At 52.0% G+C, this 15,863-nt stretch overlaps 1 protein-coding gene across 1 annotated transcript in view; it reads right to left on the minus strand.

Annotated features, from left to right (window-relative positions):
- The window catches only part of MEGF6 (multiple EGF like domains 6), a gene marked incomplete at both ends in the record, with an annotated part of 33,097 nt that extends 17,865 nt beyond the window's left edge, over nucleotides 1–15,232 (minus strand). The window contains 4 exon segments of the mRNA XM_079545563.1: nucleotides 499–621; nucleotides 14,939–15,107; nucleotides 15,111–15,202; nucleotides 15,205–15,232. Coding sequence (XP_079401689.1) covers nucleotides 499–621; nucleotides 14,939–15,107; nucleotides 15,111–15,202; nucleotides 15,205–15,232 — 412 coding nt within the window.
- Nucleotides 15,233–15,863: the final 631 nt, after the last annotated feature.

Here is a 15,863-nt window from a genome sequence, read left to right on the forward strand (position 1 = left end):
CTCGACACCACTGCCCTAATGGGCCAGCACCGAGCTGTGCTGACAGCAGAGCATGTACACACATAGATGTGTATTGCTATCACAGAAGTGTCAGGAACAAAAACCATCAGTGTTCAGTGCAGCTCTGCTGGTCCAAAGGAGCCATGCCAGCATTAAGTCCAACCCCAACCCACCCCACCACGTCCACCAGGCTCCATCCCCAGGTGCTACATGGAGCATCTCCATGGTTGGAATCTCCACTACCTCCCAAGGCAGCTGTTCCAAAGCTTCTCCACTCCTTTGGAAAATAAATGTTTCCTTATATCCAACCTGAGCTTCCCCTGGAGCAACTAATGGCTGTTCCCTCTCATCCTATCACTGCTATCTGTGAACAGGGCCGTGATGCAAGAGTACAAGCCAACATCAACCACCTTCATGTACAACAGCACACACTTTCAGGTATGAGGAGGGCTGTGAAGAAGTAGGCATTCCCAAGGAACACAAAAACCTTTGACTTACCAATGCAGGTTCTGCCATCTGTGTGCAGGCGAAAGCCCGGCTTGCACTCACAGTAATAAGATCCAAAGGTGTTCACACATCTGTGCTGGCAGCCCCCGTTGTGAACCTGGCACTCATCAACATCTGCAGAAGAAATAAAGAACGTCAGAGAAGTGGGCATGACAGTATCTGAAGTCAGAATTATTTATCCTCTGCTGAGTGGCTCCAGATTCGAAGAATGAATGCATCAGGAACAGCACTGCTATTTCCATCAAGTTTAAGCAGCCAAGTGATTTAAGAGATTTCAAGGACGAGCATGCAATGAGAAAAAAATGCATCTTGTTTGTCAATCAGTGTAAACCATCCTTCCTCTTGCTTAACTTCCAACAGTCCCTTTTCCCAGATGGAGGCACACCACCGTAACACCAGGGCAGCCATGAGCACTGCTGCAGTACTTCCCAAGAGCCATCTGCCCTCAAGGCTGTGGGTTCAGCAGTGTTTTGCATTCCCTCGCTATCTGTTGAAGGTAGATCCATCCATCTGGACCACAAATGGATGGTCTGCCTGTGACCCGAATGGTGAGAGCCACTGCTGAATATGAAGGGCTGGAAGGAGGGGGAAAGATGCAAAGTGAATGGGGAGCTGCAGAGGCAGCATGTAAGGATTGGTGTCCAAAGGTGAGAATCCCAACCACAGCTCCCAGCCCTTCCAACACGATCCAATGGAGCTCCTACTGTTCAGCCCATGTGCCCTTGAACAAAAGGCCGTCCCTCTGCCAAACCCCAACCAAATTTTCACAACTCTTACATCGCCTTTAATACTAGGATTCATTTCCAGAGCTGGGCAGAAACGTAAAGCTCACCAGAGATCCAATACGTGATGGAAAGAGTCAAAGAATCAGCACAAGAGGAGAAACCCTGCACGCACAGAGGGTGTGCAAGGTGCAGGCATTGGAGCTGTGCAGGTTGGTGTTCACCCTATTGCGGACCAACCTCCTCCATTCTGAGTTGGCTCAAGACCACAAAGCCTGAGGTCTGGGTAAGTGAGGTGGAATAACAAAGTTCTCTGGTCTGAATTTCAGGGAACGTTCTACCACTTCCCTTCAACTCTAACCCGAAGCCAGAAGGCGATGGCACTGGGTCCGACAGGGACAGGATCTGTGCACCCCCGTGGGCCACGCCGCATTGGCACAAGGCATTGGGAGCACAGCGATGGCAGCGCTCCACTCCACGCGATGCGGTTCATGACGCACCAAGGCGATTTTCCTATTGGAGGACTGACAAAATCTGGTTGGAATTAGCGTGCCAAGGAAGGGAAGTGAGAAGCACTCAGACTTCTCTCCTGAGCGGGCAGCAAGCAGCCCTGCCAGGAGCACAGCGCAGTGCCAACCAGCACTGGTAGGGCAGCAGCACGGCCAAAACGCTCCAAAGCAGCGCCAAAACCAAACATAGCGAGTGCTGGAAGCAGAACTTGGCACGGGGTTAGGAAAGCCCCTGTCTGTGTAAGGTTATGGGAGCTCTCCACACCGACACGGGTGCAGTGGAGCAGCAGCATCGATGCTCTCAGCAGTGTCCCCCAGTGGGATTTACTCCTCCCGGCCCCACAGAGTTGCTGTGGGACAACAGGGGAAGGGCAGAGTGCAGGGGTTGTGATGCTGCACAGCCCAACCGCACACAGCTCCCTGGTGGGGCAGCGCAGAGATTGATCCTGAACAGCAGCTCTGTGTTAGGGGAAGGAAAGCAGCAACAGCAGCTCTGCAGATTACAGAGCATTTTGTTCAGGGGCAGTTTATCTCCTGTGAGAGGCTGAGGAGGAGGAGAGGAATCCCAGCTGCAGGCAGCGGCAGCCGATACACTGCAAGGGTTTGCTCTCCAGCTAACCAGGCTGTAACCCCTGCAGCAATTAGCCTGATTACTGAGCCAGGCTGCAGGGAAATGGTTAATTAAAATCCACCAAGATGAGCCTGTGTGGGATTCAGCTACTTTATCTTTTCAGTACCAGTTCATCAGAGCTGCTTTCAGAAGTTTCACCAAGCGGTGAGGATGGAAGGAGACAACCCAACCACACTGGGGTGCTCAGCAATGGGACACAGCCTGGTGCCAGGCTGCAGGGGATGGGGAAAAAACCCCAAACCTGAGCTCCACAGGGTTGTTCCAAGCCTGCTGGACTTCCACAGCAGCTGCTCCTACAGAGAACGGAGGTGCTTATAGCTCTTACCCACACACAACCCCTGCACCAACATCAGCAGCAGAAGTTTCCAAGAGCATTTCAGGAACGGATGCTCTGACAGTCGGATGCAGTGCAGAGGGACCAGCAGCTACCTTGCCTCCAGCACTGCCTTTGTCCTCACCTCACCTCCTTTTGCCTTCAAGCACAGCTCTCCCTTACAAGCCTTGCTCACGTTTCAGTCTCCTGATGGTGCCGATAATTGCGCATGACTCAGGGTGGAACAGAGATGCACGTAACAACAAGCCAGCTGCCGGCTCCCAACTTGCCACTGCAGTCATCTGCTCCAACCCTTCTTGTCAGCTTCACTTTATCCCACTTCTCCGCCATTAGGACAGAACACAACCCCACGCATGGGCTGTGCGAGCAGCACGTGGCAGGGAACACAGGCAGCACAGCAAACCACGGTGCCCAAACCATGAGGCACTGCCCAAGGCACTCACACCTGCTGCAAGCAACAGAACTAAAGGAGAGCACACAGCTGGGCTGGGTTCTGCCGTGCTTCATAGCATCACAGAGGGAACGGGGGCCTCCAGGTGCAATGATTTCACACAGGACCCCAGCAGAGAGTAATGATCTCTCCTTTACAGGTTGGCTGCAGGAGGACATAACCCACAGCACTGCAATTAGCCACTCAACACGAATGCAGGGATCCAGCAGAGCGCTGTGTACACAGCACAGATTTTAAAGCACTCGAGACTCCAATTATGTGCACACCACCATTACACAAAGCACCTCTTCATTCCCTGTTTGCACAAGGAGGCTGCCCATGAGATGCCCCTGCAGCAGCTCATTGGGCTCACTTTGCTTTTGGGGTTGGAAATTTGTACCCCAGGCAAAGCTTGGTCACCTTGGACAAGCCACTCGAGTTAATGCAGCCAGGGATGGAAACTCCAGTTGCAGTGTGAACTCTGTGATTCTGTGGTCTGGTCTCCAAGCAATAACAACTCCACATTTCCTGAGCTCTTCCACATCTTACACATGTACAGATAACGCTTTTATGTTCAACAGCATGGGCCATTCGTTTATTGGGATCATCTCACAATAAGACAATGCATTCCTTGATACCTGCACTACTCACAAGCACCAAGAGCCCTCAACAGACTTCACATACTCTCCACTTTTTCCAACATCTTTAGGCAGCCTCAACCCCTGCCTGCTGCTAAGCCAGCTGAACACACAGGGATGAGGAGGCAGATACATGAGAGCTTACAGAAATGATTCCTTATCCGATATCGCCCCCGATCATCACACAAATACTCAACTTTCCAGCGTGCCAAACCAAGCCACGTAACTGCACAGCAACTGATAGAAACTCTCAGTTCTCCCCCCCCGCCAGAAATCACTTCTCAGAATAAATCTGCCACATAAGACTCACAGTCTTATCTACATCCAAGCAGCTACACGAGCGCGTTCAGATGTGCAGTAGCTCAATGGGATGCAAACCCAACTGCTGCCAGCCCAGGGTCCCACCTGGGGGCTCAGCCACCGAGCCCCAGAGCAGCACCCAGCCCCCCATCACCAGCCCCAGGGCAGCACTACCCCCCCCCGGGCTGAGCCCAGCACCTACCTGGTCGCATCTCGGCATGGCCAATGCTGGACCCCCCGCGCCCCAGGTAACAAGGATAGCAGCTTCTCCATTGGTAACGGTAGTGATTGCCGGCAGCACCGGGGATGCCACCCAAAAAACCGAAGCACCACAGCAGCATCCGAAAATGTTCCTGCCTCATGCTGGGAAGTCAAAGAGGTAAAACGGAAAGACCAAAAAAAAAAACAACCCGAAACGACTGTTCACAGTGCGGTCCCGCAGCAAGTAAGGGGAGGAATGGGAGGGCTGCAGGAGCCAAAAAAAAAAAAAAGGAAAAATACCAACAAAAATCCCACAAAGGCGCAGCGAGCGGGCGGGGCTCCGTACGGGGCTGGACGCGGGGCGCTCCGCCGTCCCCCGCAGGTGAGGGCAGCTCCGGGAAGCGCCGCCCCTCGCCCCGCACCGCCAGCAGCGGCCGGGACACCGCATTCCTCCGAAGGAAGGATTGGCGAGGAGCCGGAGCGGGGGCTCGTAGCGGCGGAGCGGCTCAGGAGGCTGCCTGCATGGACGGACGGACGGACGGAGGAATGGACGTGGGTGCCCAGCACGCAGCCCAGGTGCCAGCAATCCAGCCCAGCTGACATCACCCCCTGTCCAACCGCTACGCTGCAGCCCCCTCCAGAGTGCCGCCGTTGCCCCCCGGCCCAGGTGCCCGCTGTAAGGCAATCAGCCCCAACCGCCGCACCTCCCTCTAACGACACGCACCTGGTGAGGCTGCAAGTGCAAAGCTTCCCTGTGCCTTCCTTACAGCTAAAAAGTCTCCAGTGACAAAGCTAAGCTCAACTAAGGAGCAACCCTATGGAGAAATCCACACCGTTTCCATAATGCAAATCCTAGGATTTCATTTTACCTTTTTCATTAAGCAAGAAGTAAGAACAGCTCGTTGCATTTTCCAGAGGCGAGCTCAAAAGGCTCACTTTGCTTCTGGGATGGTTTGAAACAATGAGCTCGTGGGGCTGAGCCAGGGGGGAGAGCGGGGCTGCTGCTTTTAGAAGTCTTCTTTGGCTGTAGTAAAATTCCAAATTAAAACTTGTGGTTGTGGCTGCAATGAATAGCATTCCACAGAAAGTCCTGAAGCACGGAGAGGAGCTGAATCCAGAAAGCAAAGCGTTGGGGGCTGCTGGGAAGGACGGTGGGCTCCAGCCACGAGCACCCCAACCCATGGACCCACATAGGGGCAGCTCCCAGCACAGCACAGAGCACCCAGCGACCAACCAGCAACCCAGATGTCACAGTTTGCTGTTGCTGCCCCGACCCCCTCCTCAGGAGGGCCCCTACCAGCCCTGCTGCAGTGGGCAGCGCCGACACTTTTCTTGTAAATGCTTCTGGTGGTGCTGACGTGCAGCAATGCCATAAAGCTATGAAAAATGCTTTGGGCAGACTCGCTTGTGCCAGCAGTGTTATGAGGATGCTGTCTATACAAAATGATCCTGGCTTGGAATGCGGCTCCATGGCTGCAAACACAAACCAGAGAGCCCTTCCCCCACTTCCAGGACCTGGGAACCCCTCCTGGCTGAGCACAGCTCCCCACACAGACCCCACTCAGATCCCACTGACAGAAACGCCATTGGAGTCGCTGCTGCTCAACAAATGATGTGACAAACTCGTTCCATCCCATATTTCCTTACGCTGCTATTAGAAAAGTCATGCAAGGCTTTGCTGAACGGCTCCGTGTGCAGCACATGTATCGGGAGCACTTCAAGGCTTGAGCAGAAACTTATGACATAAGTTTTGCTTGGCCAGGTCTGAGCCAGCCCCAGCTTCCTCCTCACCTAATTTACTGTGGCTGATGAAGTACGATGGGGTGGTTTGGATATGGCAGCACGCTGCCAGCAGCAGCAGGTCGTGCTGGCTTCCTGGCTGGGGGACCAGCAGCACCAAAGGGGTTCCGTATGCAGTGCCTGGGCCACTTCCATGGAATTCCATTCTGATCCAGTCTTGGCCTTACTGAATTCTGCAAGAACCCAAACAATTGAAGCTGTACAGCTGAGGATGTGGCACTTTGTAGTTCAACATGCTAAGGGCTGAGGTTCCTGAAGTTCATTCCACACACACAGACATGGGTCAATGAACTCGGGTTCTGAACTCATTCAGAACCACCTGGACCCCAAACCAAATTTCTTCTGACTGTGAAAAGGAAACAGCCAAAGTGAGAACATGAAAGCAATCCAGAAACCCCCACAGCAAATCAGGAACAGTGAAGGCAAAAGAATAAAGCTTGGGGTGTTGGCCCGGGGTGAGAAATGACTTAATGCTGCTGCAAACTTGAGCTCCTGTCCCCAGGATGGGACTTCAGTTTTGGCTAATGGTGCTGGCTAAGGGATGTAGGAAAGGCTGCTGCAGCCTGCAAGTCCATATTGGAAATGCATAGCAGCAGCTCAAGGAGGTGGCACAGAGGTAGAACCTCTAAGATTGGTGTGAAACAGAAATCTGGTTTGTTTCCCATATATAAAAAAAAAAAAACAAGCAAAGTAAATAAACCATACAGCCATCACCCACCCAAACCACTTCGGATGGCTCTTCTGCTCCAGAGAAATTTAGGAATACAGAAGTGCTTGAGCAGTTCTATTTGCAGCCACAGCCAACAGAGCAGCGATGCTCTACGGGCACCTGAATCAGCAGAGAACTCAGATCACACCAAATATGCTCACTGCAGCTCAGGTTCAAACCCAGTGAACACAGAGGGGAAGCTGGTGCCACCCAGGGACTCCGTGCTGGCATTAAGTGAGCTCATCAATCAGCTCCCAGACGGGCACGGGAGCTAATTGGCTCCTTTCCTGGTAGCATGAGCAGAGAAGCCCAGGACGGAATAAATCCACGGAGGATTTGCTTTCTAAATATAATACTGCCAGCTCAGAAGTGAAAACAGAGCGCAGAGCCAAAGGCTGCTGGTGCTTTGTGGGTCGGAGCAAGGGGGCCCTGCGCCTCTGAGACGCCACGTGTGGACGCCTCCATCTGTCACTGCGCCCAGGGAGAGCAGCAGGCTCTGCACAGCCCATCCCCACCTTGGCTTTGGTCGAGCACCACCAGCACCCCTGCTAAGGAAGTCCCGGTGGGGCCTCCCCCAAAGACAAAAGGGGGGAACAAAGGGCTGTTTGTTTCCACCCAAATCCTGACGCCCTCAATCAGACGAGGAGCAAATCCCATAATCCCCACCCGGGGACTTCGGGGGAAACCAAAAATATCTCAGCTTGGAGAAGATAAGGGCAGAGCTGTTTGGTTCACACATCTCCGCTGTGGGACGGAGCCAGGAAATACTTTTCAGTTATTTTCAACAAAACATGACGAATGCATCAAATTGGCAAGAGAGGGACATTCTTCTCCTGAGTTTCCTGATGTCCAAACCAGTATCCACAACAATGGCTCTTTCCCAGTTTGTCAGTAAGTTTTGTTAATGGTTTGGAATTCTTTTGGACTCCTGCTAAGCCAACCAACGCTGAAATAAGTGAGAAGGCCACCAGGAAGACACGACGGTCCCAAATGGCAGCAGGAACACTCAGCTCTGCGATAGGAATGCACAGGCTTTGGATTTCTGCTCTGCAGGACAGCATTGGCTTGAGCAGTGGGAGCTGATAAATCTATGGTGTGCAGCTGGCATTTACTAACACAAATCCCATGTTTGACAGACACGGGCTGCACCTTCTCTTTCACCCTTGCCTGAAAACAGGAGATTTAATGTAAAAGATGGGGAATGATGTGATGCTATCAGCACCTAAGGGGAAGTCATCTCTTGGAGCAACACAAGACACGGCCCCAGGAGATTCAGGGCATCACCCTGAAAACTTCACTTGCATCCACACCAGGCTTTCCCTCTTTCACACATCCAACGGTGCAGCAGAGCAAGAACAGCTCCAGAGGACACCAAATGAACCAAGAGCATCCCACAGGTCTATGGCAAAACAGCAGCACTGGGTACACCACAACCCTTCCCTAGGGAATATAAGCAAACAATCACTGTGTTCTCCATTAAAAGGAACGTTCTTCTCAACAGAGAGGGATCCCCACAGCACTGCTTTGTCACAGCAGCCCACTGTTTCCACGTAGAATGGCAAACAGTGCATTGTGGAGGTAATGCAAGCAGTACACGTGTGAGTGTGCACATACCTGGCACTGTGCAACAAAAATGAAACACTTCTAACAGCGGGCAAGAAGCAGGACTAAGCACGTGGTAATGTAAGTAGCAGTAATTTAAGCAGAAGACAATTAGTAAATTCATTTCATATGATGGGATAGAAAACAAGCCACTATTTAACATGACAGATGTTGCCGCTGAGCTCCTACCCCCTCTGTCACCTTCAGTCAGCATCATCATTTGGAAGCTCATTTCTGGGAAATAACGAAGCAGTGCAGCGGGGTCAGGGAGCAGCAGTGTCCCTGCATGGACACACAGCCCTGCCCAGCCTTCTCTTCTGACCAACGCAGCACTCTCACCCCAAAGCCCATATGGGAGCTCTTAGCAAGCTGGAGATGCTTTGCATCCAAGCATTTTCACACCTCCCCGACAGACACGAGAGCTGCTTTAATTATTCCCACAAACCAGGCTGTGTGTGCAGCTCATCAGCCAGCTGCATGGCTACAGCAACAGCCCCCACTGTCAGCTCCCTGCAGGGCAGAGTGGGGACAGCCTGTGCTGGGATGGAGCCCAGATCCAGAGCAGCACCAGGACCTGCACCAACATTTGGCCATCTTTTATTTTCCAGTTACAGCCCACGATGAAGCCGGGGTTAGGAAATGCTGCGTTTCAGTCTGATGTGTGAAATATATGGGGAGATTGCAAAGAGATGTAGCAGCTGCTGGCAAACTCCTGACGTTTGGCACTAAGCAAGGTGCTCCACGCATGTATTTGTACTAGAGAAGCTGCACTTCTTGCCCTGTAGACAAGCATTTCCTTCTCAAAAGAACAAGAAAAATGGAGACAATACCATTGTAAGGCGTTGCTCTGGATGGAGTAACGAGTTGCCAGCAGCTTCAGCCATACCGTGTTCTGTACATTTCCTCCTGCTACCGCGCACAGATCTCGTGTTCGTTGCACTCGTCCGGCACTGATGGAGCTCCGTGCTCCCATCTGCTCCCCGCATGGCCGCGGTCTGCCGAGGGGACATCGCGGGGACATCGCGGGGACACGGCCGGGACACCGCCGCCCTCTGCCGGCTGCGGAAGGGTAAATCCTACAACGAAAACTTCGCGTCGGGTCGTAAGGATGGAAGCGATCGCCGGCTGGCAGTAGAGCTGGAGAAGGGGATCGTGGAGAACCGCCATTGAACTCCCTCTTCTAATGCAGACCTGAGAAGTCATTCACGCAGTTGCCACTGGCTCGGCACAATATAAAGTCACTGAGTATAAAGTCACTGAACTCAAGACACAAAGATCACTGAGTTCAACTCCAACCTCCTCCACCGTGCCCACTGCCCACATCCACAGCTCCACACTGGGATGGTGACCCCCCACCTCCCTGTGCCAAAGCATCACCCCTCCACTGGAGAAGAAACTGCTCCTCGTTTTCAACCCAAACCTCCCCTGGTGCGACACGAGGCCCTTGCCTTCATCCGTCCTCCACCCTACAGGAAGCTCTGTACCCACAGCTCTTTGTAACTGCTGTCCCACCAGCAGGAGCCAACAAACTCCTGGTAACAGCTGCCTCCATCTATGCAAAGGATGGAAAAGCCCTGTGCAAAAGCACTGTGCCCTCTGCTACCTATCAGCCAACACAAAGAGTTGCCATGCTGGGTGCTGCCTTCCTGCTCCCCAAGAACTCAAGGCTTGTCTGATTAGCCTGTAATTAATCCTTTCCATACTCTTTACCCTCAACAAACCATACTGACACGTTTGTCTGGCCTCAGCACTCCCTGACTGCTTCTGAAACATCAGGCCATGCTTTAAACCAACTGGGGAGTGACTCCATCCGTTAAAGTCCTTCCTGTTTCCATCAAAGAGCTGGCAGCACTCACACGGACAGCCCTGCTGGGAGCAGCTCATGGCCGCCAGCACGGGCAGAGGCAGCCAGGTGACACGTGCAGCAATCCTACAAGCAGACACAGCCCAAACTGCTGCACTGTATGCTGTAAGCTTTGCTGCAGGAACGGAGAGAGGGGCGACTCTTCCCTTCATGCTCTGTATAAATAAGCAGCACGGTTACGCTCTGCAGACAACGCTGTCAGAAACGTCAGAGCTTGGATTTATCAAAGCCTTATGAGATTTCCTTCCGTCTGAAGCATCCGTAAATAAAGCACAGAGCTCTCCCAATCCCAGGACGTGCAGCTCGCCAGGACCTCAGACAAAGGATGCGTGCATGGGGTGGATCTTCAAAGCACAGAAAAAACAGTCAGTGTGTCAACAGCGAGAGCAGCAGCAGCCTCTGAGCTCTGCCATAAGCCTTGGCTTTTCCTCTCAGTCTATAAATACCTCTCTATAACGGAGAGAATTCTTCTTTGACACTTTCATATAATGGATCAACATAAAAATGCAGTGTCTTGGCAGCCCGCTGGGGCTTCCCCTGGGGAGCCCAACAAACGTGCCGCTGTTTGATGGGGTTTTTTCCTCCCCACTCCATAGCCAATGCTGTATTTCACAGATGATTCCCAAAGGAAAAAAAACCCTATTCCTGCTTTGCTGGAGCTGCAGAGGCTTCCTTCAAAGTTCCCAACCCTCTGCAGCGACCTCAGCTCTGTGAGCTCATGGGTGTTTGTTGGCTTTGGTGCTTCCCCAGGAGTGCAGTCTGATATAGGGCTCATACATCTCCCTGCAGCCCCTGACAGTAACACAAACCCCATGATTGCGCTTGCAACCCGAGCCACCAGCTCTCAGTGCTGCCCTAAGAACACATGGGAGTGATTTGTCAAAGATGTTATTATATACAAGCATAAATAAAGCAAATTCAACTGTAAACACAACAGAAGTAGGAGAATCCACACGATGCCTGTCTGCTGAGCAGCCCTCCTTGGGCCGATTCTCTGCTGTCTATAGCTTCAAAATCAGCAACATGATGGATCCCCCAAAGAACTCATCACACCAACCCACACATCTCCCAGGTGCTTGCATTAAGCTCCTCCAGCCATGGCCTCGTTGGCAGGACCTTAAGGATCAGTGAGAGGGCAGAATATGATTCACGGCATTGAATGGACGCTGATAACAGCCTGGCACAGAACTCTTTGCTGGGTAGCTAAGACTTGACAGCACGTTTTCAGGAGCAGCAATGACAGAGCAGAATGCCCTGCTATTGACGTAAGACACAAAAGCTCAATGCCCTGCAAGAGCTGGTCTGGCACTCAGGTATTTCAGCTAACTGAGGAGCAACAAGAGCCAGCAGGAATTCTCCACTGAGCATCTTCCAAAGGTCAGCAGTGTTCGCTGCTGGCTCCTGCCAGCAAACATCCATCCTGGGGCTGGAACGGAGTCAGCAGCGATGAAATACCACAAAGGGGATTACAGCTCAAGGAAATAAGGGCTGAGAAGCAGAAAGCTGGGCTGTGACAGGTCAGAGCCGTGCTCCTTCCAGGCACTTGGCAAGCTCAGGCTCATGAGCAGCACTAATGCCAATTGTAGCTCTTACTGAGGCTTGCTCAGCCAGCACAATGGCAGCAGACATTTTGTCCTGGACAACTGGAGAGTTCCTGGGAAAAAATAATCTTTCTCCTCATCTCTTTGTCTCAGTATAATTAAGGTCAATACTACAAAGTGTCTGAGGGGGGGGAAGCTCTTTGTAGGGCTCTCAAGAGCTGCAGAAGTGTTTGTAGTACAAGATTGTCTCTGTACGACTGCTGATTACTGATCTCATTATTTAGACTTCACGACAAAAGCCACTTCTGTTCCCAGATGGATAATAGGTGTCAAGAGCAAAAACCCAGAGAAAGGCACGGGAAGAAGTTACAATAACAAATTACGGCCCGTTTGTGCCATCCTTGGTGTTAGGCAATTAATAATGGTGGGACGAAGCACCGCAGCGCTGCTGAAAACAAAAAGCAATGCTGGTTAGAGGATGTTTAATGAGCACGTTTTGTGTTGTCCTCAGCAAGTTCGTTGCCAGGCCACAAAAGACGTTTATCCACGCTTCCTTTATCTCTAACCAAGGGCTCATGGCTGCTTGTTCCTTACTATATCCACAGGTTTCAATTAAAAAGCCTAAGGTGAAAAGAGGGATCCCCTGATTGCACGCATCTGGCGCCCAGCAGCTTCTGCTGCCCTGCAATGCAACGTGCTCACAGGCACAACGGTGTGCAAAGGAAGGCACAGCATCCCCTGGGCTCCTGAGACCCACCCTCCCCCTCCATCCCCTGCACTCTGCATTGCTGGCACAGCGAGGGAACCCAGCGTCCCACCGCTCCTTTATGAGCACACACAGCACCACAGGGCCCTTTGATCTCAGACAGTCAGATTAAGGCCACGGAACAGCAGCTCTGATCTCCATCACCAATGACTCAGAACAGCTCTGGAACACGAGAGCCAAGAGTGGGTTTGGAGCTCCACTCACATTTAATCAAGCCATTTAAATCTCACCCAAAAAAACCCCCAAATTCCCTATTGTAACACGCATGGGTTTCTTGGCACCCGCAGCAGGGCTGCCTGCTGCTCCAGTGCTGAGTGGAGGAATTTCAGAAGTAGCTGGGATTTTATTTGGCAAGGCTGGGGGGACAGAAAGGAGGTTAATATGCACTCACACACACCAAACTAGAAACACCTGTTGGCATTCGGGGCAGTTTTTTGGCTGGTTTATGAAGACTGAGGGTCTAACAGGTGTCCTTGCAGCCAGTGGGAATGTAAGGGGGATACAGAGGCCCCACAAACACTAAATTATGCAAAAAGCAACGTGTGCACAACTACACACTGCACACGCATCTGTGTGCACAGGTTTAACAACAAGAAACAGAAGTCCCACAAAATTAAGCACAGGTGGGAGGAAACAGCCACAAAAATGGAAAATCTCAGCTCAGGACAGCCAGGGAAGGCTGGGCTCTTCATTCCTTGTACGGCTGGATGTTCTACACAGGATGCTCTGCCCAACCAGCACATGGCTGGATGCTCCACAAGTGACAGTAACAAACCTCTTTGCTGGCTGCAGCCACCCTGATTTATCTGTGGGGCTTGCCAAAGGAAAAACAACAAATCTGCCCCCAAACCTGCTTGCAAACAGCAGCGTCCCGACTCCTTGGCTGCTGGAGGAGAAATGCTCTGCTTCATTGAGCCTGGCTGTTATTAATGGTGGAATCTGTCCAGTGAACTGGCAGCTGAGGAATAATTGCTGCTATTTAATCTCAGAAACAGATTTTAAATTGGCCTCATGGACTGCAGAACCATGGAAGGTTCAGCTCAGCGTCTCACTGCCATCCCAAATCGGTGCTGGGTTCTGGCTGGGCTGGAAATCCCTTGAGATGAATGCAGGGTTGGTGCACACCTCCACTGATGGAGGATGGGTTGTTTGTTTGGGAACTGGAGGCATCTGTAAGGGAAAAACCAAAAGCAGACAAAGCTGCATCTCTGGGATCATCCAAATATGTGTCACCTTCTGTGTGGACCAGAGAGTGAAATGGAGCTAAACTGCAAGGAAGGCCGAGCAGCCCCACTTCTCTATTCTCACCCAGTGAAGTGCAAAATGAACACACAGAGGCTGAACGCTCAATTAGGCTTCTGAAATCAAAGCACCTCAATAGGGCCACAAGCAAGGCTGTGATTTTTCCAGGGAGATACATTTCTTAAAACTCATTAAACGCGGAAAATATGTTATATTTCCCAAAGATTTGGTAAAACAAAGGCAGAATTGAAGCTCGGATACTCATGTGAGGCCACAGATCCTGCAGACATCCCTTGGCACAGCCACACTGCCTGCATTGGGCTGACTCACAACGAGCACAAAACTGGAAATCCTCTGATGTGCCAATGCTCTGCATGCATTCCTCCATTTCAGCATTCCCCCAGCACTCAATGATTCATTTCCTCCACCTGTCCTTCCTACACCCTCTCCAGGTCCAGAGCCGCCAGCAGAAGCCGTACCACCCCACACTGCTCTGGGATGAGGATCTTCCTGCACAGAACCACATCCTTGATCAGCCCATGACCTCCCAGCCTTGGCCACCCACAGGACCTGGGCACCACCATGGCTTCCCCATGGCTTGGCAGGGGACGTTGGTCCCACTGGAGTGTCACAGCATGGATGCGCCATTGGAAAAGGGATTGAGGGCAATGCCACTGCAATTCTCTGCTATACATACAGATATCCACAGCCTGACCTGAGCAATCTGAATACACTCTAACCCACACAGCTGGGAAGCAAGCACTTCTGCCTGCTTTGCAGAGGATTACACTACAGCAAGCTCAAAGGAGCAGGAAATCCACCCACTGAGTGCACACATCCCAGGCTCAGGGTCTTAGCTTCAGACCTCATTTGTGCCATCGTTTTGCTCACAGCACTGCAGCACCAAAATCGGCTGCTGAGGGCCAAAACACAGAGAGTGAGAGCGAAGGCTGAGCACCGAGCCCTGCAGCACCATCCATCACAGACAGCACTGCAGGGCCGGGCAAGGAGACGCGATGCAAACTCAGGGTTTGCATGGAGCAATCCGGAACTCCCAGCAGCAGCACTGCTCTGTGCTTGACTTTAAGTTCTCAATAGCACTTGGCAGCAGGACACAGCAGCAGCAGCCATGCAGTACTTACAGAGCAGGCAGGCAGGGTGCCCTGGGCGCTGAGCCCAGTAGGCGCAGCAGCGGTGTGCGGCGCGGCGCTGCAGGCGGTTCAGCTGTCCGTACCTGGCGTGGGACGTGGTCCTGTAACAGCAAACAGCAATGGGCAGTAAATCTGACCTTTTTTCCCCCTCACCCCACTGTTATGGGGTTCCTTGGAGCGGTGCAATGGGGCTGAGGGCGCCCTCTGCTGCTGGGATGGATCCGGAGCACAAATAAATACAAGCCGTGCTTTTTTTCCCTGCTGTGCTTGCACAAACATCAGCATGGAGATTGAACTTCTGAAGCTTCGCTGGCAGAACATGAAAACTGCTCCAGCACAGCAAAAGCAGACAAACAACAACAAATATCTGGCACAGCCACTGAAAATATTTATCCCAACTCTGCCTGTTTGGTTCTGTGTGCACGTTTCTGCAAACAGAGCAAAGCAAGGGTGAGCCATTGCTCCCCACGAAGGAAACCCTCAGCATCCCTCTGTGCCAATCAGCAGATGGAGGCACAGCAGAGAGATGCAAAAGCAGATCCCAATTTCTCTACAAGCTGTCAGCAAATCCTGGAGGGGGGAACTGTGGTGGAGAAGCAGTGGGATTTAGTGTCACAACTAAAGGGCCGAGGGGGGCAGGCGTGAGCAGAGCCTTTGATGTCCTCTTAAAAGACAGACTCTGTTTGCTCCCTTATTACCACGACACAGATATCATCACGGCAGTAATTACAGCAATTACACGACAGGAAGAATTCCTAAACTTGAGACTGAAAAGCTGCCTCTGGCCAAAGATGCTTCATTGGAATTATTGCTGCTGCTCCATACAGGCTTGCAACCGCTTGGTGGGGCCAAAAAGCGGGTGGGGGGCAGGAGGAGCTGTGGATATTGCAGCTGGGCTTCTGCACTCCAAGGAAGT

This window comes from Tetrao urogallus (genome assembly GCF_951394365.1).
Source record: "Tetrao urogallus genome assembly, chromosome: 21".
NCBI lineage: Eukaryota > Metazoa > Chordata > Aves > Galliformes > Phasianidae > Tetrao > Tetrao urogallus.